Below are 21,915 nucleotides of genomic sequence, written 5' to 3'. Positions count from 1 at the left end.
AAGAAATTTGTATGCTTGCATGCCTGCTGGTCAGATACTGTGGCTGTTGTTTTATTTTATTTAGGGTGAGGGCTGGGTGCAGCTGGCTGAGCATTGCATACGATGAGACTACAAAGAAAGAACAGAGGAATAAAAACCAGAATACTTCATGTGTTATCTCAAGTCTGTGAAAGAACGGTGTTTGGGGCTTCATGTTGTGTCATTACATCAGTAGGTTCCTGGTTATTCCATTTCTGCTGCATTTTCTTCAGGGTTTTCCCTGAAGCTTCAAGAGCTGCATCTGCTTTGTCCCATGATGCTAGCAAAGGTGTGTAAATGGGTGAACACACCTATCAACGGTGAAAACCAGTAGTGAGGACAAAAAGGATGTGGTAAAGTGTGGGGCTGCCATGGGGAGAGGCAGCCTCTCCCACCTCTGTGAGGACAGGATGTGTAGAAGGTACTCTTTGGAGTTAAGATAAACTTCTACTGACATTTTCCATCACATTCTGGATCTCTACAGAACCCAGTCATACTTACTGATGCACTATGCTGGGACATCAATGACTTCTGAGAAGAGATTTACTGACCCACTTCACTGAACAATTTCTTGAATATCCTCATTGTGTCACCCCTTGATACTATATTGGAGATCCTGTGACACAGTTCCTGTACCACCAGTTTCCTGCCAGTGCCCTTTTTGTCCTTGTGGCCCAAGCCACTTCTTAAAAAGGCTATTCAGCTCTCCTGAAGCACCCATAAACATACCCTGCTAAACACTGTGGGAGAGGAAGGAGAGACTTCACAGCTGGAGTGAGAATTGGAAATTCAAGACATGTCCTCTTCTGCTGTCCAGGAGAGCACTGACTGCTGAAAGTAGATTGATCAGTGTCAAAGGTGAATGAGAGGATTGAGAAGACAGACCAACTTTTTTCTACATATTTACACATTTATTTGGAAAGGAGGGGAAAACAAATGTTATCAACTATTTCAGGCATTTTTTTTGGGTAAATGACAAAGCATTTTGGTATGCAGGAAACAACTGCTTCCCCTCTAGAGTTTTTTGGCACTTGAAAGGAAACAAGCCAACTCCAAACCTCTAAAGAGGAGAGCAGTTACAAAGACTGATTATTCTCCCTGTAAAGCTTTTTAGGAGTTTCTCTTGCATCGGACAGAATGATGATTCTTCTACACCCCAGTAATACCATTGTGTTTCATTTGGAAGAGTTTACCTGTATGCAGCAATGGACAGTACTGGAGTTTTATAAAATTCATATCTGCTACCAAGGACATTATATGTGGAATATTCCATGTAAGTCAGTCCCCAAAATAGCTAATAAAGTGGCAAAATAATAAAGAATGTTTACTGCAGAGTTTCATGAGGAGACTTGAAATTCCATTTGTGCTGAAGAAAACAGGGAAATGTCATCAGTTTTTAGAATGTTGTTGTTCTGTTTTAGAAACAATAGAGTCTTTTCTTCTAAATCCTTATTATGTTGAGGGGTTTGGTTGTTTGTCTGTTGGTTTACAAGGACACTTGCCTTAGATGCATGTTTAGTGCATATGTAGTATGATGATTTTGGTTACGTGTGTGTTCTCACAGCCAGACAGACTGCTGTATCCATGCAAACCTTTCCTGACCTCAGAGATGGTCTGGGCAAACTTAGGGAGGAGGTCTTCTGTTGTGTGCTTTGTAAGTCAGGGACTTCTCTAATGCAGAAAAGGGGGTCAGAATATCAAATATGTAGTTGTATTTATTGAGTGGGACTGGAGGACAGACAGATATGCAAAAACTAAGGGATTAGTGGGTAAGGTGATGCTGTGCAAATGCAATTTCTTTCATGTGTTACAGAATGGCTTGAATAGCAAGAAAATTCACTTTGTTAAATCCTCATACTTGCTAATTCCACATCTTGCTGTGGCTGTAACACAGACCTTGCTAAGTCAGCAGGAATTTTATGCCTGGATGGGGGAGCTCCTGTGCTGGAACTGTGGGTCGGATGGATGACCAGAAATAGACCAGTTGGAAGGCTGAGTTTGGCCATTTAAAGAAGTCAAAGCAGAGGCATTTGGTTTCACTCCTGTATTTATTAATAGCTGGCTGGTGCTGTGCAGCACATTCGACAGTGCAGCCCAGGGTCGATAGGGATTGCCTGCGTGCTTTTACCAGCTGTCAGTGTGGCAACTGTGAGGTCCCAGCTGCAGCACCAACTTCGTCTCCAGGAGCCAGCAGGTTCTCCCTCCCCAGCTGGTGTAGCTGGAGGGAGTTAGAGAGGAGCAGTTCCTCTGCTCAGAAGAGACTGCTGTGGCCTCTTAGCCGCAAATGGAACACCTAGCAATGAGGAGGGGAATTGAGAAATAGCAACTCTTACTTGGCTTTTATTTTTCAGGCATCAAGGCTGCTCGGTCTTGTCTGTACTGCTCTCCTTTTCCCTTATCTCCTGCTCCTACCCCTAACTTTGCAGCATGAAAAGTCAGCATTCAAACTGGTTCCTGTCCCACTGCTCTCCTCCTGTCTTCCAGTAATTGGGGCAAGTGGTGAACAGCCATGGTGCTCCCAGCCCCGAAGTCTTGTGCTGGCACTGGAGGAGAGCATCAGGCATTTTTTCAGGTGCATTGTCTTGTCTGGGAGGAAAGATGCATTGGGCACCCTGACCCAAAGGCACAGGGTAGAGAAGGCCAGTAACATACTGTTGGTATGTGCTCATGTTGGGATGAGGTCTGATGAAAGTTTTGTTCTGCCTGAGGAGTGCAGTTATCCACGGGACTTCTGTACCTGCGGCAATGCGGAGTCGGTCCTGCTCTTTCCTGGATTCAGCTCACTTGGTGGCAAGAGGTGTCTGCAGGAGGGTCCTGGGCCTGTCAGTCACCCTGGAGAGGCACAGACAAGGAGGAAATCTTCAATTACACTAGTGAAAGAAGTGAAACACCCCCCCCCCCCCCGTAATTATAATAGTAAAAGAGAGGGAAAGCAAGGGCTGGTGATTCCCTTTGGGAAGGGGTGTTTGTGTGGGAGGATGCAGAGCAGCTGCAAGAAAGATGTTTCTCATGTGATACGGGGCATGGTTGAGGCTCTAAGTAGGAGGGGTGAAAAGATCTTGTCTTCTCAGTTTGCTACAAGAAAATGACATTGTGAGAACCTCACCACTGCCTGTGATTAGGGGGTGATGCCTGTAAATGGATGCTGACTAAGAAGTGCAAAGAGGAGAAATGGCTGCATGTCATCTCCCCTCTCCCTTCTCCTCTGAGCGTCAATTAGTGTCTTAACTTTATTTTTCACTTGTCCTGCTTAATTTATTTCATGAGTTTTCTTAGCCAAGCCAGGATAATGTTCCTTTTTCAAGCATACTTATGCAGAGAAAGTCCAAAGTGGTCTATGCTGGTCTTTCATGCACTGGTAGGCTCTTGTTCTAGCTGCAGGTGAATTTATGCCCTTTAGACCAAGAGCGAGGATGAGGTGTAATTTCTGAAAAGGTTCTTATCCTACAGTGGCATTTGGGATGTTCACAGTATTTCTTTGTGATCAGGACAGAAAAGTAAGGAAACAACAAACAAAAATCACTCACTTTTCACAGCAGAAGTTTTTTGTATAATATATTACTTCCTAGTTGTGCCTTCCAAGGGCAAGAGAGTTATTTTTAAAAAGTCTTCAAATACATTAATGTGACTTTCAAATGAAGTTATGGAAACCAAAGGACAATCATTCAGACAGTACTCTAGAGAGATCAGTTGACAAACAAAAATGCAAAAATATTGTACTCCTGTAAATCCAAAATCAGCCAGACAACAGATTCAGTAGGGTTAAATTAGAGAGGCAGAAGGATGAATTGGGTTCTGATCAAAGAATTGTTCCATAATGGCTAAGTATAGGCAGCAGTCTTAATCCTAAAATAATGGGCTGTCAACTAACAGGTCAACATTTGAAGGGATTTCATTGTAATGCCTGTTTGAAATGACAGTCATTATGATATAACTTCATACTGAATTTTCAGAGGCATAAGTATTTGTAGTGGCAACTGGGCAGTGGAGAACCAAGGCCCCTTTCATCCTTAGGTGATAAGCATATATGGTTCCTGCACTCTTCTGCTCTGAAAAGGAGCCTGTGCAGTTCAAATATCAAAGGACCAGTGCTCTGCTCTGTTCAGAGGAGGTCATTCTGAGCCTCACTTGTGTTTTAAGAGTAACAATGGATTTTAAGGAAATAAAGATAAATATATATATGGGTGGACAAAAGAAAGATAGTGGCATAAACCAAAGTCTCAACTGAAAATGCTTTAAAGTCCTAATTTCTGTTTTCCTGCTCATTACCCTGGCCAGAGGCTACGTCCTAGGGTTGCAGTGGCACTTTCACAAGAACCACAAAAGGTGACAACAGAGTGGTAGTGTTATGCTGGCTGAGGTGTCCACATGTGGTGACACTGAGCACCTGCTTTGCATAGTTTCCCACCAGATTCTTGTGTTCTGGGAAAGAGCAGGGGAAGGGAAGGGAGGTGCAACTGAATATTTTCTGTGTTAATATGTGTGCCACTCAAGAGATACGATGGACACTGGGCAGGAACTGAGATTGCAATTGCATCATTCAGCATGTCAAACTATTTCTCTGAAAAGGGTGTTTTGGACTATGTTGTCCAGAAGCCAGGAATTGTAAGGCATCCACACGCCTTGTTTGAGAACTCTGCAGATTTCATTTTGAATATCTTTGTTTTAAATAAGAAAGTGAGTAAATGTCTATATTTAGAAGATTACTAGGCCCTCAGTTTTTCCATCTATTTATTCATATGTCTAATTATATTCCAATGATTGCTTCCTTTACAAATATTGAAAGTACTCATGTAATAAAGTCATCATATGTGCATCTTCAAGAGTAGGGCTTTAATATCACTAAATGGTTTATTTGTCTTCCCAACTGTTCCCTCATATTCAAGCTAAATAACATGAAAGAATAGAAAAAGTAAAGTACTCAAGGTACTAAGTTTTATAACAACAAGCGTGCCAGTTACTGCTTTATAAAGAGAAAAAGGAAAGGAAGGGGCAATAGAAATAAGAGGAAAAGGTAGCTGATGATTCAAAATGCTGTAGCCTTAGTGCTGTCACCACCACTGTTTCATTCGTTCCAAATGTGCCTTTTCTGATTTTGACAAATGAAATATTGAAACAGTTTTAGAAAAACAGGGTGGCTGTATTTTCCCTTTAAAGAAAAGAGGTCTTATTTTTTTAGAAGTTCTACAACTGGAGTTTTCAAGAAAATAAATTACTTACAGCAACTACTGAAAAAGGGCTTTTTAAAGCAGTACTTTCTGTTGCCTCTGTCCTAACTAATCTTTCTTGTTATTCTTTAGAAACATACAAGTATCCTCTGTTTGGATACACTTTTATTTTCACTAGTAATTTGTGAAAAAATCTTCAGGTTTCCTACAGTTAAAAACTACTTTCTTAGCTACAAATTTTAAAATAAAGTTTTTATAGATTTTTTAATCCCTTTGAATAATGAACTTCCATTCTTCATAATGTATTATTGAATGTTATGAAGTTTAAAAGGGTCAGATGTGCAGTGTATGGAAAAGCAGTAAGCTTCAAGTAAGTGGAGCAGCTGTGCTGCTTAAAGTACAAATTCATTTTGTTGGATGTGATTTCTGAATGTTATGGATTAGACGAAAAGTTACGTTGGATAGCATGGATTAGAATGAGAAGTGTGTTGACTACTAGATAATGGCATAGTGGAACTTCGACACTTAAGTGCCATCCTTTCTGGTGCAAGGGAAACACCTGCCTAGTCTTAGAAAAAGCACAGAGCCCCACCTGCTTATGTAGAGATTAACCGTCTGTGCTGAGAACCCCGTTCTGCTGTGGTGACAGAGGTTGATCCATTGGAAGGTTATTGCTCAGCCAGGAGACTGCAATCATCTACAAAGTTTGAAAGTATGATAATGTGGGACTGACAAGAATTTTATAGTCATGAATGTGCATTCATATAAATAACACCTAAGGTTATGTTTCTCTAACTAAGGCATGTGGAGACAAGGCACGCAAATATTTAGGTGTTGGCTTACTGTAGTCATGCAACTTCTTTAACATGAAAGAGACACCTCTTCTCATAAAATATTTTAGAAGTGCTTTTGTTCTAAGTTGCTGTGTGAATAAGAAAAAAACCAACTAAGTACACAGGGGTAGTCCAAGTTCTCATTATGAAATAAGAAATGAGAAGACAGTACACCTGAGCTATGAAAAACCATGAAGAATTCAGAAAATTGGTGTTGCTTGAAAAATGACTTGTTTTTACTGATGCCATTGTTGGAAGATGAACATGGGCCCAAGGAAATTAGAGATTTTAATGGAGTCTTGCTTTCTAAGAGGATTTTCATGCTGCCAGTTGAATTGTAACAATTAGCCAGTTGCTACCAGCAGCCTGCTTCATAAGAGTAGATGCATTTGGCATTATTTATACTAGGCAGACTTACAGCCTCCTGTTAATCTGAGGGGTGAAGAGCAAGAGATATTTGTAACCTTCTGAAGGGCAGACATGATTTCTGGGTTCGTGATGCCTCTTCAGTTCCTGAGATCACAACTTGGTAGGACTGAGGATAAGGAACAGATAGCAACTAGCCTTTTTTAGGCTCTGGTTTGGCAATTACACGTGTTCTAACAGCACTTAAGTGCATAATTTTGAACATGGAAATAAAGATTCTGTGTGTTTATGTGTGTTCATCCTATTTGCTCAGTACATCATCAGTTGATTCATTATTTTCTGAATTGTTAGTTTTATATGGATTTACTACTGTTCTTGAGATTTGAATGAGTGCATGTACAAAATTTCTGAACTCCCCCAAATGAAGTTTTAACTGTCATTTATCATGGTACCAGAGGAATAAAGGGGAGTACATTTGAGAAAGTTTGAAATAGGCTACTTGGGAGATTTACAGAAACTGAGTTGAATTCTCAGCCAGGAACATGATAGGAATTGTAATGGGAACAGTATTAGTGAATACATGGAAAATATGGAGTTTGCAAAGGGACATCAAGCCTCTTGGAATTCTTTCAATGAGCCTGTAGATAAAAAGATGAGTCAGTTGTCACAACCTCCTTGGATTTTTCACGTTGCTTTGAGCCCTTGAGAACTGAAACTGGTATGCAATAAAGAGAAGATCCCTTTGTAGATTACGAGATGGCTGAAGAAAAGGGGAGGAGTACATATTTCTCTTAGAGACAGATCCCAGAGGGGTATATGCTGTTTGCCATGTTTAAAAACCTAGGAAGGGATGTGAGTATTAGGGGGGGGCTAGTGTTTGCTGCCTCTATAAAATTTTTTGTGAGTTAAAACTAAAGCTGGTTCTAAAGAAAAGATTTCATATATAAATGACTGAGAAATAAAATAACAAGACTAAGGTTCATACTATACAAAGCAATTTGCTTGAATTAAAAAATGGATTATGAATTAACTTGTTCCATTCAGGATCTTGATCTTCCTGTGGTAAGTTCACCATCATCTCAGTGATTACTAGCAGTCAAAAAGAGAATTAGAAAATTAGGAATTACTAATGGAATACTATATGACACAGAGCATCTAATTATGCTACTGCTATGAGTCCCTGCCTTTGCTACATCTTGAATGTTGTGTGGTATTCTGACAATTCTCTCTCAAAAGGCATATGATAAAAGTACAAAGAATGCCCAAAGTGTTTAGAAACATATAATGATATCTATTTCAGATATGAATTGGACAATGAGCCTTCTGTGTAAAAACAGATGATTGAAGTGGTGTATGACAGAAATTAATACATGGATAAGATGAGTATGAAATGTTCTTTCGCTTGTAAACATGTAACACAGTAGGGGCACACAATGAAGTTATTGGGCAGGGTAGTTTGAAGCAGAAGGTCCCTTTTCCCAGAGTGCACAATTTAATTGCATATCTTGTTTCCACTGTGCTGTAGAGGTCAATAATATAATTATAAATTAAGTTATATAAAGTAGAAACTGTCAATAAATACAGTGGTTTGAATGAACCCATGGCCAAACAAAGTCTGTAATCTGCAGAGCACTGGCAGGCAACAGCAAGAGAAGGTGCTCTCTATTACACAGTCTAAGGTGATTACTACTGACAGCTCTTAGGAAGGATATTGAGCTATCTGAACTTTTTTCTGAGTCAATAAGTCTGTTATTTTTAAAAATAAAACTTGTAATTTTATAATTGTAATTGTTGGGGAAGGAGCAATGTTGCAGTGGCCAAAATTCTATCAGGGTCCTATTGAGGCTTTTCTCTTAAGAAAAGTGACTATTTGCCCTGTCCCCTCAATAAATCACAGCTCTAACTTTGAACTTCACAGATTTTCAAGATTTGGAGAAAGCCAAGGGTTCACCTGTGAGTCCCTAAAACATCACAATGCCTCCTATTGTTGTACTTCTGGAACTACGTTGCCAATGAAGCTATGTTGCTTAGAGATTTGAGATTTGAGTGAGACCTTCCTACCTGTGGCTACCTCTTGAATGCCTTCATACTGGGAAAATCCTGGCAGAGAATGATTTGTGGTACAGGCAATGCAGTCTCTCACTTTTTGGGGTTAATCAAGAAGCCTTTTGTTAGTGTCTTCACAGGCCATGCCCTCTCTTTCTGAGTGGATTTTGATCTTTGGGATAAAAACAAGGAATGGTGTAACAGAGATTGCCAACATCTTCCCTCTGTTGTGAATTGACTGTGGAGGATGTGTGTGGGCATATGTTCTAGTCTTGATTTACTAATCACAGAAAAAATCATACTGCAGCTTTGTTGGAACTTGTCTCACAAGATACTAAAAGCTGCTGTTGACTCAGTAGTAATAATGAAAAAAGAAAGGTCTGGCTAAGTATTAACATCATGCTAGTCAGACTAAAACACTCCTTGTACTGAGAACTGAAAATCTTGTGTTTTGTGATGCCAGAATAATACAGGAGCTCAATACTTTGATATTTTTATTTTTTTGTCCTGATTCAAGGTGCCTTTAAAGTAAAAATTGACAGAAATGGTTATCTGAAAGTATTTTGTCTGGGAGACTATTTGTTACATTAAGGTTTTCGGCTTCTTTTCAGTTCCCCTTCACCCTAGCAAAGTGTCATTGCAAAAAAGTTCTTCTTCTACTGCTCTTAGAAATGATTAGGAAGAAATCAAATCAAATCAAATCAATAGAGGCGTTTATTTCTGTTGAATGTATTCACATTCAGTTTTAGGTCCTGCTGATACAACTCTTAGTTTATGCTCTTCTGACAAAATAGTGCTTCCAGTCTTCAGGTGTTTCTGCTCCATTACTTCAATGCTATTATATTACAATACTATTATATTACAATGCTATTACAATGCTACAATGTCACTGACATTATGGAATGCCAAGTCTGGTTACATTTTGGAGCTCTGGAGGTCCGAGTCATGATGTTTGGACTTCTAGCTTTTACAGTATTTGAAAATACTTCTTTTGCCATTATGAGAATTGCAGTGTGGGTCTATGCAAGGCCAAGATGTACACAGTTTCCAGGAATAAAGATTATTCAGATGTTCCAGAAAGGATGAGGAAATGTTGGATAAAGAAAAATGTCAGGAAATGTGGCAAGAGCTATGGTGACCTTGTCAGAGCTGCTGTTTCTTGGCAGAACTCAGCCTCATACTGTCTGGGGCACACCAGCAGCATTCAGCTGACAGTGCCCCTTAGGAAAAAACACCTTTAGCCAGCAAAGCAAGGAAAAAATTTTGAGGGATTCACAAAGGGTAGGTCCTTTGTAGGGGGAGATAACATACCTTCATGACCTAGCCTGAAGTACTGGAATGCAGGCTCACTGTGGCATCTGTAAAGATATGTAAATACACATATATATAGCCATGGTCAGACTGTTTTTAGCTACCCAAGTTATTTCAATACATTGTGCAATGTTATCCACAAAAGATGAAAGAACTCAGGTACTTTGCAAATAAAGTGTGTGTTAAAATAACCCTCTCAGTGGACAGAGGTATGCTGCTGTCATTTCTCCCTTAAACCTCCAAAAGCAAGGGAGATAGGGAGCAGGACACTGTAGCTGAAAGTAGCACATCGCCCTATGATTATGTAGATGCAGCAAAAATGACGAAATAACACAGTAAATACACTGAAACTATGTAGCATTCTCTATAATCAACTTCAGCAAAAAACACTGTTCAAATTGAAGTAAATCACAAATATGTCTTCTATTACAATGAGCACAAAATTGGAGTAAGGCTATGCACCCAGCAATACTAAGCATATATAACAAATTTATTTAGAAGTAGAGCTGTTGTGAAGCAATGTAGTGATTTGATATTGTCTACATAATGTGATAAGACTGTTATTTCAAATGTAGTTCAAATTTTACTATCTACAATAGAGCATTTTTATGTTCCTACTTCACCACAATGTTTTGGTTTCTAGATAGGGCCAGCCTGTTACCTACATGTCTAGGGAAGCCTTCTTAATTGACTGAGATATTAATTCCCATGCCTGATCCATACTTGTGCTTCCGCATGCAAACTATGGTTAATGGTTACACATCTGCAAATTGACTACCTCCTGTTACAGCTTCCTTTTCTGACACCAAACAGATTGTTGAATGATGCAAACTTCCCTCATAAGATTGATACCCCGATTCTTCCCTCTCAAAACAGCTGTCATTTTGGCATCCTGAGGCTGAAATAAATTTGGCATGCAGCAGAACACAGGATCTGAAGGCTTGCATTCACTGCTGACAGGCACAGACTTATTCATGACCTGATCCCACTGCACGGTGGTTGCCCTGCCATGTGCAGCTGGACAGCAAGTGCTTGTAACATCTGTTGATTGTTGTTTATTGTCTGCAGAACGCTTGTTTGCTCAGATTTCTTTTCTAGCTGTTGTACACCTCGTGAATCTGATAGCTGTATTTCCACAAATACAGACAAATCAGTTCCTTCTCCCAGTAATGGTCAGTCAGCTTCAGGGGTGACAGCAAAGGGCTTGAAAACTGGCATGTTGAAAGTTGGAATGGAACAGAGAAAACTCCTGAAGTCTTTAAATATTAAGTGAAAATGAAATGATGAAGTGAAACAGAAGGAATGTTTTGACACTGAACACTTATTCTCTGATAAGTACTGCAGTACTGCAAAAATTCCCAGGAATGGAGAGCCAAAAAGCATGATGAGGGACATGAGTGCTCACCTACAATGTAGCATGCTTTTTACTAAACACAGTGTGTTAATCATGGGAACTGTCAGTCAAATGTGCATATATACCTGTATCCCATTTCATCAGCTGATAGCTGTGCAGAAGTGACTTTGGGAATTTTCAGGTTTAGATGAACTTTTTATTACAAGGTGGAGGTGGAAGGAGAATTCAGAAGGCAGATCTGTCTGTGGGTTCTGCCGCAGCTTTCGTCTGTGATACTGCGGCACTCTCTTGCCCTTAAGTAGACCATCTTATAATATCCACTTGGAAATGGAGATTATAAAACTGTTATACCTCAGGGGGGAAGAATGAAAATGCTTTGAGATAGTCTTTTATGTTCTGTGTGGAAAACACGTCATTACTGTAGAGTATCTGCATTTTATTTTATTAAGGTTAAGAACAGTTCCACAGTAAAATGGGTCAGTGTACCTTTATTTGCACTCAAGAAGCAAATTATCATGCCTTGATCTACCTGCCAGTTAAGTTGCTCAATTGCTTAAAAGTGGACCTTGATCCTTGGAGATGCTGATTGACTTTAGGAGTTGAGTAATAGGAACTGATGCATGCATTTCACTCAGTGTGGTCAGAAATTCACAGAAGTTTACTTTCTAGCTTGTATGCTAGAAAACATACTATTTGTCTGGTATGTCCTAAAAACACACACCCACAAGTAAAGAAAGCAGTATATGTGTGCCATGCAGGAAATTATAGGAAAGGTACAGCCCTAGTGAAACTGGGAGCACCTCTCCCTGACTGTATCATGTCACCTTCTTCAGTTTTTTGTGTTTCCAGATGTGTGGAATGAGCTGGGTTAGGTTTGGGGTGTTGTCTTTGAGATTGCTGGTGTGAGAGACGTAAATAAACAAGGCAGAGCACTCCCAGCACACTGACACAGGGACTGTTAATTGCAGTTGAGAAAAATACACATAGTTGTTACAATGTGTATTTTAGAATAGTTCCTCATCACATAAAATAAGACTGGGCTTAAAAACGTTCTTTGCCCAGAAGGTGGTTGGATGATGGAACAGGCTCCCCAGGGTGGTGGTCACAGCACCAAGCCTGACAGAGTTCAAGAAGCATTTGGATGATATTCTCAGGCACATGGTGTGACTCTTGGGGATGGTCCTGTGCAAGGCCAGGAATTGGACTTGATGATCCTTGTGGGTCTCTTCCAACTTGTCATGTTCTGTGATTCTGTGAAATGTGATTACTATATAAAAGTTCAAAACCTGACTTTTCTGGAGGTTCTAAAAGTCAGGTTTTGAACCTCCAGAACAAAAATTTCCCCTGACAGAATTAAGTTGGAGAGGATGACTAAGCAAATGATGGTCTGAAAATAAACATTAATTACAGTATATAGAAATATGGAAATGTATTTGTGCCATAAATATTTTACCATTTCATAATGTTATTTGAATAATTGTTTAAACTCAATGCTTTAAATTCTGATTGCCTACAAGGCACAGGTTATTTTGCCTTTTCCTAGGAAGATGCTTGAAATTTAGATGTATAGAAAGATGGGGGAAAATAATGAGAAAACTGAATACACAATGCATACAAAATTGAAAACTGTTTTTGAAACCTTTCCAACACTGTATAAAAATTTGCACTTCCATAATTAATGAATGACCTTTCCTTCCTTGACCCAGATTTTAGTTGTTTGCAACAAGTCAACAAAAGGAAAAAAATCACTTGAAGTCAGCAAAGCCAGAACAGCAGCTTCCATAAAACCCTTTGCCAAACTGATTAGATTTGCAATTCACTCACTAAGCCTGCCTGGTCATGGCAGCATCATGCAATGAATCTTTTCATTGAATAAAACTGGAACTGCACAGGAACTAAATTTCTGTAGTGCTTGTTTAAACATGAAGTTGTTCCTGATTAACTCACATGAGAGCAGTCTTATTCTAGAATTAAAAAGTTTCTTCCTGTTGAGCTTAATGTAGTTGTTTAATAATTAAACAGAAGCAGTTAATTGGAAAATACTGTGTATGTAGACAATCCTCAGTCTTTTTCCTTTGGTGGATGTAAATGGATAGTAGTTGGATAAGGAAGTAGTATTTAAAAAATTCTTGGATAACAGATTGTCTTAATTTGTTGATTTTAATTTCTTAATTTGTTTAACTAAATGAGAAAGTTAAAGTATCTGATAGGTTTTGCATATAAAATGGCATTACAGGTAGATTAGCATGACAGTAAAAGAATCTTAGAAAGTAAAGGTTGTATCGCTCAGAAGGGAGTTTATGAGAACTACAGTGTGTCCTCAATCTCCACATAACTGCTATTCACATCCAGGCAAATCAGGGAGAGAGAACAACCTGATTTTCATTCAGACAGTAGCTCAAATCCTGAGTGGACTGGGCTTTTACAGACTTTACTTAGGATTTTTTTACAGCCTTTGCATTATTAACATATTCATCATTGTTAGTGAGCATGTTAGCAAGTGAGATTTAATATAACAAAAGATTGGATTTGCTTATTATGGATTGATTTAAAAGACTATGGTTAATTAAAACTATATATTGTCCAGAAAAGAAATAGTTTTAAATGGTGGTGATCCAAAAAAACCTAGAAAAAGATGACTGTGGTGTTCAGTTCTGCCTTGTCCCATTTATTTTTCAGAAATTAAGGTGTTAATCTAAAGAGAAAAGGGAATAAATTTGTTAGATTTATTTTAATTAAAAAAAAAAAAAGAGAAGACTTCTATTAGCAAAGAAGGAGTAAAGAAAGTAGAGGAAGCATCTTTCTGAGGCTGCTTTAGACCTTAACCAGAGAAGCAGCCCTTGCTTGCTTTGTCTGCAGCAGTCTGAAAGCAATGTTGAAACGTGTCTTGACCACAGGTCCTGTTGAATCAGTGGCAGACATGGTTTGGTTGGCACATGCAAATCAGGTGGCTCTATACCAAATCTGTAAAACCTTTGAAGACAGTGACTATAGAAAAATTTAAATCTATTAAAAAAAAAAAAAGTTGGATTTCTTTGCATGGTTCTTGTCAGTCACTGGAAACCTTTGTGCAATCTTACTGAGCTTTATCTCCTCCGTGGAAGCCAAACAGCCAGCTGGTTGGCCTCACAGCTGGGGCCGATCCAGGACCTCATGGGGGAACAGGAGTAACAAGTGTGGAAATGACCAAGCGGCTGTTTCCACTAATTTGCTGTATGAAGAGCTGGGGATCTCAGTTGTGTTCTGCTCATACAATAAGCCAGATAGTGACCTAGAGACCAGATTCCTCAAGTGACTAAAGTTTCTGATCCTGTGCTTTGCAGTCTGTCACAGGGCTAAGTCCTCTGTGTCCAGCACCCAGTGCAGCTCTTGGAGGTAAGTGCTATAAAGGTTGGGTGGAGTTGTGCTTTGGGTGATGGCCAAAGACTCTTCAGTCAGACCTGCGTGAGCTAGGAAAATGAAAGTGTCCTGAATATGATCCTTTTTGGCTCTTGATGGAGTTAAAATATGTCCCACGAAGGATTTCTGAATTCCTGAGGAGAATCTGCAGGGAGATCCTGTGAATATCTTCCTTGTAAACCATCTCTCTTACTCTTCTGCTCTCTGCCAACACCTACCAAAGAAATACCTTGCTTATCTTTTTAATCTCCTCTGCTCGCCTATGAGCAATAGTTGGCTGCTTTGGTGCAAATTGGTTGGAAGATACACATATAGACATGGAGGGAGAGTTGGCTAGAACTGCCCAAAAGTTTGCATCTGGTATTGGGTTATATCTCTCTACCCTGGTGAAAAGTGCTACAAGACAAGCCAGGTTTCATGTGCAGGACAGTATTGCAGATCAAGAAGCATGCATGGTATAGACAGCTCTGGGATGCTGTCAGTGCTACAAGTTTCAGCTGTGGTGATGTAAGTGATTTGGGGATATAAATGGCTGTCTGAGAGAACCACAGAATGGGGCTGCAAAGGTGCTTATGATGTATTGCAGCTTGGGGTACTCTTATGGGGGGGGAATCTTAAATAGTGATATATGTAACAAGTGAATTAGAATACAGGCATATGTTCAAAATCACTGCAACTTTATGCCTTAGTTATAAGTAGTTTTGAAGGAGCTGCTTTAATTCCTTCTACAGCAATCCAAACTATGGGTACTCAATTCCCATTTGTCACCAGCATTTCTCTGATCTCTGCCTAGCTACGCTCATAAAGTGCCTCCAAGTATGTTTACAAAGATGTTTACTCTCCAAACAGTTCAGGCTGGTCATTCTGAAACTACTTAAGGAATGTACCTGACAACTTGGGTGGAAAAACATTCTCTAGATGTAAAAGACTGAAAGAGCTGCTGTATACACTGGTCACAGTGTTCACCGAAATTCTGAGTCTGAACTGAAATATTTCTCTCTACTCATATTTTTATTTGTGAAATACTTTGTCTACTAAGGTAAAATGTTTTTACTTTGCATGCAAGTAAAGAATGGCAGAATGTCATCTACAGTTGTTTTAGCCATCAAAGAGAAAAGTCATATGAACATAGCAACATTTTCATCTAGAACTGTAGTTTAAATATAGCACTTAGTAAAAAAGCTGCATCTTGGTAACTTTTCTGAAAAGATAGTAAAAATTGAGACATTCTTCATCCAGTTATAAATGACAAAAAGACAATGAGTGTCAGTTCTGTATAATTCAGAATACCAGGTGTGTAAATGTAACTATTTTAATGCTCTGGTTTTTAGACTGTTCAAAGCAAAACAATTTGCTTACATGGTGCTGAGCAGTTTGTTTCACTTACCACTATAAGCACCTTTATCTCCTGTGCTGCTGTTTGCTACTCCTAAGGTAATTGTTAACAGGAAACCAAGAACAGCCGTAGAGGATATACTGGGAAAAATAGTCTGATAACCTGGCTGCATAAAAATTGTTTTGTTGTAGCTCTTAAGATGCATCTGTTCAATAAATGTAATTAATTTGGAGAACATGCAGTTCTAGAAATGGTATGAGTATTGTGTTCAGGAGGAACCACACAGAAGGTTGATTCAGGCTACTAACACTTAAAACTAGTTTATATTTCTGAATTGAAACAACACTGTATCTTTAGAACTTGTACAGTGAACCAATCCAAACCGGTTTTGCCAGTATTATTTTTTCATCTGGAATTACGTAAATTATAAAATCAAGCAGGTTTTTGAAAGGAAGTGGGAAGGGGATGTTTACATATTTTGCCTTTTCAGGACCATTTGATGTGCTGCATTAAAACTGCAGAGCTGAGTATCCGCAAACTGTGTATTTCTTTGCGTAGTATATTGTTGATATAAATGATAGAAGTTCAGAAATGTAAAGCATTGTGCCTTCTAGGGAAAGTCTAAAATGTCTTGCCAAGCTCTAGCTTTTCCATTCCACCTCTTCTATTTTCGAGAAATTATTTTTTTTCTTTGTAATTAGCGAGATGGTTGTATGGAGGAGGAAAGTATTGCTGGCAGTAAGGCTTGCTCTAATATGTAGACACAGCAGGCAAACACCTTGCAGCCTTTTGGCTGGGTATCAACACACCATTAATAAGCAGACAGCTTGAAAACTCAGCAAGAGCAATGTGTTTGTTACAAAACAGAGAAACGCCTTTGATCTGGCCATTGCCTTTCTTAGAATCACTACATTATTATCCATAACAGGGTGCTCACGTTTAGTTCATCATCATACCTAACTTGGTCCCCCTTTATACAGGGGTTGTGAAAAAGAGGAATTCCTGAAGTACATGTTAGTTATAGATAACTCACAGCATGTTTGTTTTGGAGGAAGAGCAAAGGAAGGAAACTGACATATTTGTAAAACTTTTTTTTTTTTTCACTCTTCATCTAGAGCAAATGAAAATAGCACAAAATTACAAGAGACCATCCAAGGTAACTCTAAGCTGTTTGTGTGCAGATTTGCTCCACCCTGTGTACGGTCTATTTTTGTTGTTCTTGCTGTGGTCACTTAAGTTTTAATGTTACTACATCTTGGAATGCTTATTACTGCATCAGGAGATGATAAAATCTTGTTCTCCCCTCAGCAACCTCTGTGGATAACAACAAACAGGTACAACATGCCCAGGCAGTGCTGGTTAGCGGGAGGGGGAGAAATCAGATACACCTAATGTGCCAGTATCGTTCAAGTGGCTCTGGATGATTTCTGTGACTCCTTACAGAAGTTGCTGAGTACAGGCATTACTTAAAAAGTAACTATAGTTACTGTTAGAGTATTAGAAGCATGCAAGTTTTGATTGTCCTGAAAGGCAAACTGCTATGACTTTGGTACAGACATCAACACGGTTTTAAAATACTTGTTTTCGAATCTTTACTAATTACTGTGAAATACGTGGACTGTAGTAAGCCAGCTTATAATTAGTCTGGGACCCTTCCTTCTTATGGGTCCTTTAGTGAAACTGTAGGGCAGTATTTATGCCAGTACAGTTTTCTGCTGTGGCAGTGATTGAACACTGGATTAAGACTTTGAATAAGCTGGGCATGAAGAGGAAGCAGGGAAGGACTCTATTAGCAATAAATATCTGGGAGCCTAATTTAACAAAATGTTTTGTTTCCACATTAGATGCACATTTCTGGTGTGTTTTCTTCCTCTCTTTTGATCAAGAGTGTTTTGGACTTGAGCCAAAGACTTGTCTATACATGGAGTTATCCTAGAATAATTACTCTGGAAAAAGTAGCCTGGATTAACTCCATGGGAGCAGAGTATTGTTCCAGAAGGAGTTATTTGGAGTATCAACATATTTGAATGCTCTGTCTCAATTGCTCTTTTCTCACTTTCTCTGAATCTTAGCTTCTCTCTTCATATCCTGGATATTGGTAGAAAAGAATAACCCAGTGTCATCATGCTGCTTGGAATTTGTGAATAGTTTTTGAATAGTTTTTGGAATTTTAATAGTTTGCATCCACTTCCCTGAAGCAGAACACTAAACCAAGACCCTGTGCAAAAAGACCAAAACCTCTATGCTTGCAAATACCCTTCTGGAGTTATGGGTGAAAGCACGAGATAAAATGACCTGGGATCCAAAACCACATATTGCTTTCAAACAATTAAAAGGTAGGGGTAAGAAATTCTCAGATGTCTTCAGAGATAGGAAACGCTGGAGGAGATTTAGGTAGTCTTGAGTCTCTGTCCTGATGTGCTGTCCAAAGAATCTGGAAAACGGATAAATATGCCTTCCCCCCCGCACCCCCCTTCTTCTTCTTGTGGATGTGTTGTTTGGGGAATAGAGACTGAATACTGGGGTCATGCTGGCCGTAGTTCTGTATCAGCCTTAGCACACTTCAGCAGTGTTATGCACATGCTCGGTACCCGGACCGACCGGATCCTTAATGCCGCTGAGCGCCACCCAGACCGGTGTGAGTCCCCTGGGGACACGGTCTGATGTATAAAACACCCCCACCGAGGAGGCTCTCTGCCCTTTTCCCCCTCCAGTGAGGGGAAACCCTCACCTGCGGCCGTGACCCGCCCCCGGCACGGCTTTATTTTCTGCCACGAAGGGCACAGACCCCCGATGCGGGGAGCGCGGCAGGCGCGGGCGATTCGCGGGCGGGGCGACTGCTCCGGCTGCCCTTGCCTGGGTAAGGGAGCCGACCCCGGCTGTGCCGTGCGGTGCCGAGCCGTGCTGAGCCGTGCCCACCGCCCCCGCGGCGCGGAGCGGGCTCTCGGGGGCCGGGCAGCCCGCGGAGGGCGGGGCGGGGCGGGCCGGTGGCGGCGCGGGGCCGGCGGGGCAGGACGGGCGCGCCGAGCGCGGGGAGCGGCGGCAGGTTCCGTGCCTGGCGAGAGCAGATGGCGGCCGCGCTCCTCCTCTACCTGCCCCTCCTGCCGGCGCTGGCCGGCGCCTTCAACCTGGACACGGACAACGTGGTCAGCTGGAGCGGGGAGCCGGGCAGCCTCTTCGGCTTCTCCCTGGCCATGCACCGGCAGCTGGAGCCGCAGGAGAGACGGCTGTAAGTGCTCAGCGCCCCGCCCGGCCCCGTCCCGGGCCGCCTGCGGGGACCCTCTTCCCTTCCAGCGCCGGGAAACTTCCCCTGGCGGCGGGCCGGGGCCGCCAGCCCGCACCGGGTGCCCGGCGGGAGCGGGGCGGGGGCGCGGGGCCCTCGAGGGGCCGGGGCAGCACCTGCCGCGGGCGCTGCGGCGCCGCCGGCCGGGACAGCGCGGAACGGCGGGGTCGGACCGGGAGCGAGCGGCCCCCCCGCCCCGGGGGCCTGCGGGGAGGCGGGAGAGAAAGGGGAAGCGAGCGACAGCCCCCGCTGGGATCCTTCCCGCTGGCTGTGCCCGCGGTGCGCCCGGAGGCTGGAACCCGGGGCGGGCTCCGGGGCAGCGCCGACCTGCTCCGCCGGTGCCTGCCTGCGGTCTCGGGTTTTTATTCCCTGTGCCTACCCGGCCTCCGGTATCCCAGGGGCTGCTGTTCAAGACGGCACCTGCCCGGGAGTGCAGGTGGGAGGTGATACAAGGAAAGAAGGAAAAATAAATCGGTGTTTGTGGCATATGTATGAAAGCTAGGAACTTATTTTGGGAAATTAGGACAGCAAAGTAAGTCTCCTCTGTACGTTTTCAGCATCTCTGCTGCTTTGTGTCCATAGCTGAGCAGTGCCGGACCCCACCCTATCCAGTAGTGCTGGATAGAGTGTGTGTATAAAATATTGTTGTTAAATAAATGCCCCTTCCCCAAATATTTGGTTTCAAATCGAGGGAAGACACACCCGTTATCATACAGAGTTAGTGAGATAAGGAAGCTGGAAAGAAATAATATTCTTCTTTAAGTTAGGAGGTAAACTTACTTAAAAATCCTGTGGGCTCATCTTGCTCACACTTACATTCTTATGTGATTTCATTAAAATTACAGTGTATGGAGGAGTATAAAGCACAAATAGCCATATTTCACCTTCTATCAGTAGATAAAATGACCCGTAGCATTCCAAAGAAGGAAATACAAATCTGTGAGCTCCTTTTCAGGGACCCTTATCTTAATTCTTGACAGGATTACTCCTGCATTGGTCTCATTTTAGTTCTACGGAGAAAGCAGTGCCTGAAGCTTGTTAGCTTCCTTGTATATTGTCAGTACTGGTAGAATGTGTGTAGGAATATGCCGAGACAGAAAGCCAATTGCTGAGAAGTCAGTAGAAACACAAGGGCAGTCACAGTATTCAAGCTAGTCTGTACTATTTGGCTGAAATTCCTCAGAGATTATTGGCATGAAAGTTCTGTATTGTATGTATAGTAAGTGCTTCCTCAGGCAGTCCAAATCTGGGGACAGAGCAGAGCCAGATGCTATCTGCCTTGACATGACTTTCTGAATCCAGGCTTTCATGAGAAGCAAGGGTCTCTAATAGAGACAAAACCAGACTAGACAAACTGCGTTTTATGGTGATGTGCACTTCTGAGTATGAGGTGTCTTGGCCATTTTTCAAATCCGTGGGTTTTAGCATAAGGAATTAAGAGTGCTACCCTGGGTAGCTGCTGGGTAGTACTCATGGAATGAAACCTTTTATGTCAAACAGGCATGTTGTAGTCACTTTGAGCATCATTTTTCTGTCTGTAAGAGTAGTAGTGTGTGGCTGTAAGACAACAAGACATGCTATACTGTAGCTTTCTTAGGGACTGAGGTGTGTTTAGCTCGTTTTGTGTGAGTTCTGTCTTACGAAACAGATGGGAATTTTGGTGGCAAGACTTGAAGCCTCCCTTGTTGGGCTGCGTTTTTATATCAGATAAAAATGGGCTGTGTTGAACTAATATCAAAGGATTTGTGTTGTGTTTTCTATAGAAACCACGTGCGGTTTCTAGATTGACTCTTCATAGATGGAACAATGTCTGCTGTCCAGATATACTCAGGGAAAGTGGAAAGTTATGGGAATAGAGGTCATACTGAGGTTTCCTACTGAGAAGCAAGTATGTCTAATACCTGTATGCCACCCACTATTTGTAACAGCAGGAATTTTAGTAGTTTATTATCAAGGGTGCAATACCTCTGCATTCCCAGATGCATTTTGGTCTTACCTCTGCTGCAAAAATGGTTTTATGTACAGCTGTCTCTTAGTCAGAAAGAAGTATTTATTTTACCTCTTCTTCTTGAATGGATGCTAACTTCAAAACTCAACTGCAGTTTGAATGTGAGTGGTGTTAAGTAGTTGACAAAAATACACAAACCCCGTTTCATCACTGAAACTTAATTGAAAGTGACACTTGGGTTCACATCTGGCAGAGGCCCTCATTTCAAAAAAATCTGCCAGCCTAAGCACCCTTCTGCCTCTCCAGTTTTATAAAATTGGACACAGGTTGCAACAGACACATGCAAGATCAGTCCATCTTTGGAAAAACAAGAAAAAGAGAGAAAGTGAAATACATTAATTGTGTTCAAGAGCTAGTTTAGTCTGTGGCTTGGAGCAAGGCTTGGTAAAACAAACTAACAATATGTAATTTTTCTCTTGCCTCGCTTAAGTGGTTCTTAAGTGAAATGATTCCCTCTTCCTCACACTGGATAATTCAGTGTTAAGCATTACAACAATCCTCTGTAAAGATGAGGGTGGAGAATGTCTAGGAAGTGTGACAAATAAAGGTACAGCTGAAATAGTGTTTGATTAAACATGGTATTTACTTTTGATCAACTTTTTCTTAGTCACAGGATATTGTAGATTGCATATTAGCTTTGAATGACAATCTTTTAATGCTAAAAATGCCGTGTTTGCTAATGAGGAATTATTTAACTCCCAACAGTATGAGTAGATGCCTGTTCAGTTGCTTTTACTTTAGTTGTAAATGGTACTGAGTATAAGACTATGGGCTAGTAACAATATTTTGTTTT

The 21,915-nt window shown here is 41.1% G+C and overlaps 1 protein-coding gene across 3 annotated transcripts in view; it reads left to right on the top strand.

Moving 5' to 3' along the window:
* Positions 1-21,915, top strand: part of ITGA6 (integrin subunit alpha 6) — a 136,165-nt gene that overhangs the window by 68,539 nt on the left and 45,711 nt on the right. For 2 of the 3 annotated variants that reach the window (XM_027636716.1, XM_027636717.1), the window contains exon 1: positions 18,846-19,060. The exons of the other annotated variant lie outside the window; for it this stretch is intronic. In XM_027636716.1, coding sequence (XP_027492517.1) covers positions 18,900-19,060 — 161 coding nt within the window. In that variant the 5' untranslated portion in view covers positions 18,846-18,899. Of the gene's footprint in view, positions 1-18,845; positions 19,061-21,915 lie in introns of those variants that run through there. 3 annotated transcript variants of the gene reach the window in all.

Source organism: Corapipo altera, unplaced genomic scaffold, assembly GCF_003945725.1.
Source record: "Corapipo altera isolate COAL_440 unplaced genomic scaffold, ASM394572v1 45, whole genome shotgun sequence".
Lineage (NCBI taxonomy): Eukaryota > Metazoa > Chordata > Aves > Passeriformes > Pipridae > Corapipo > Corapipo altera.
Note: the sequence above shows the minus strand (reverse complement) of the source record. Positions and strands in the feature narration are given on the sequence as shown.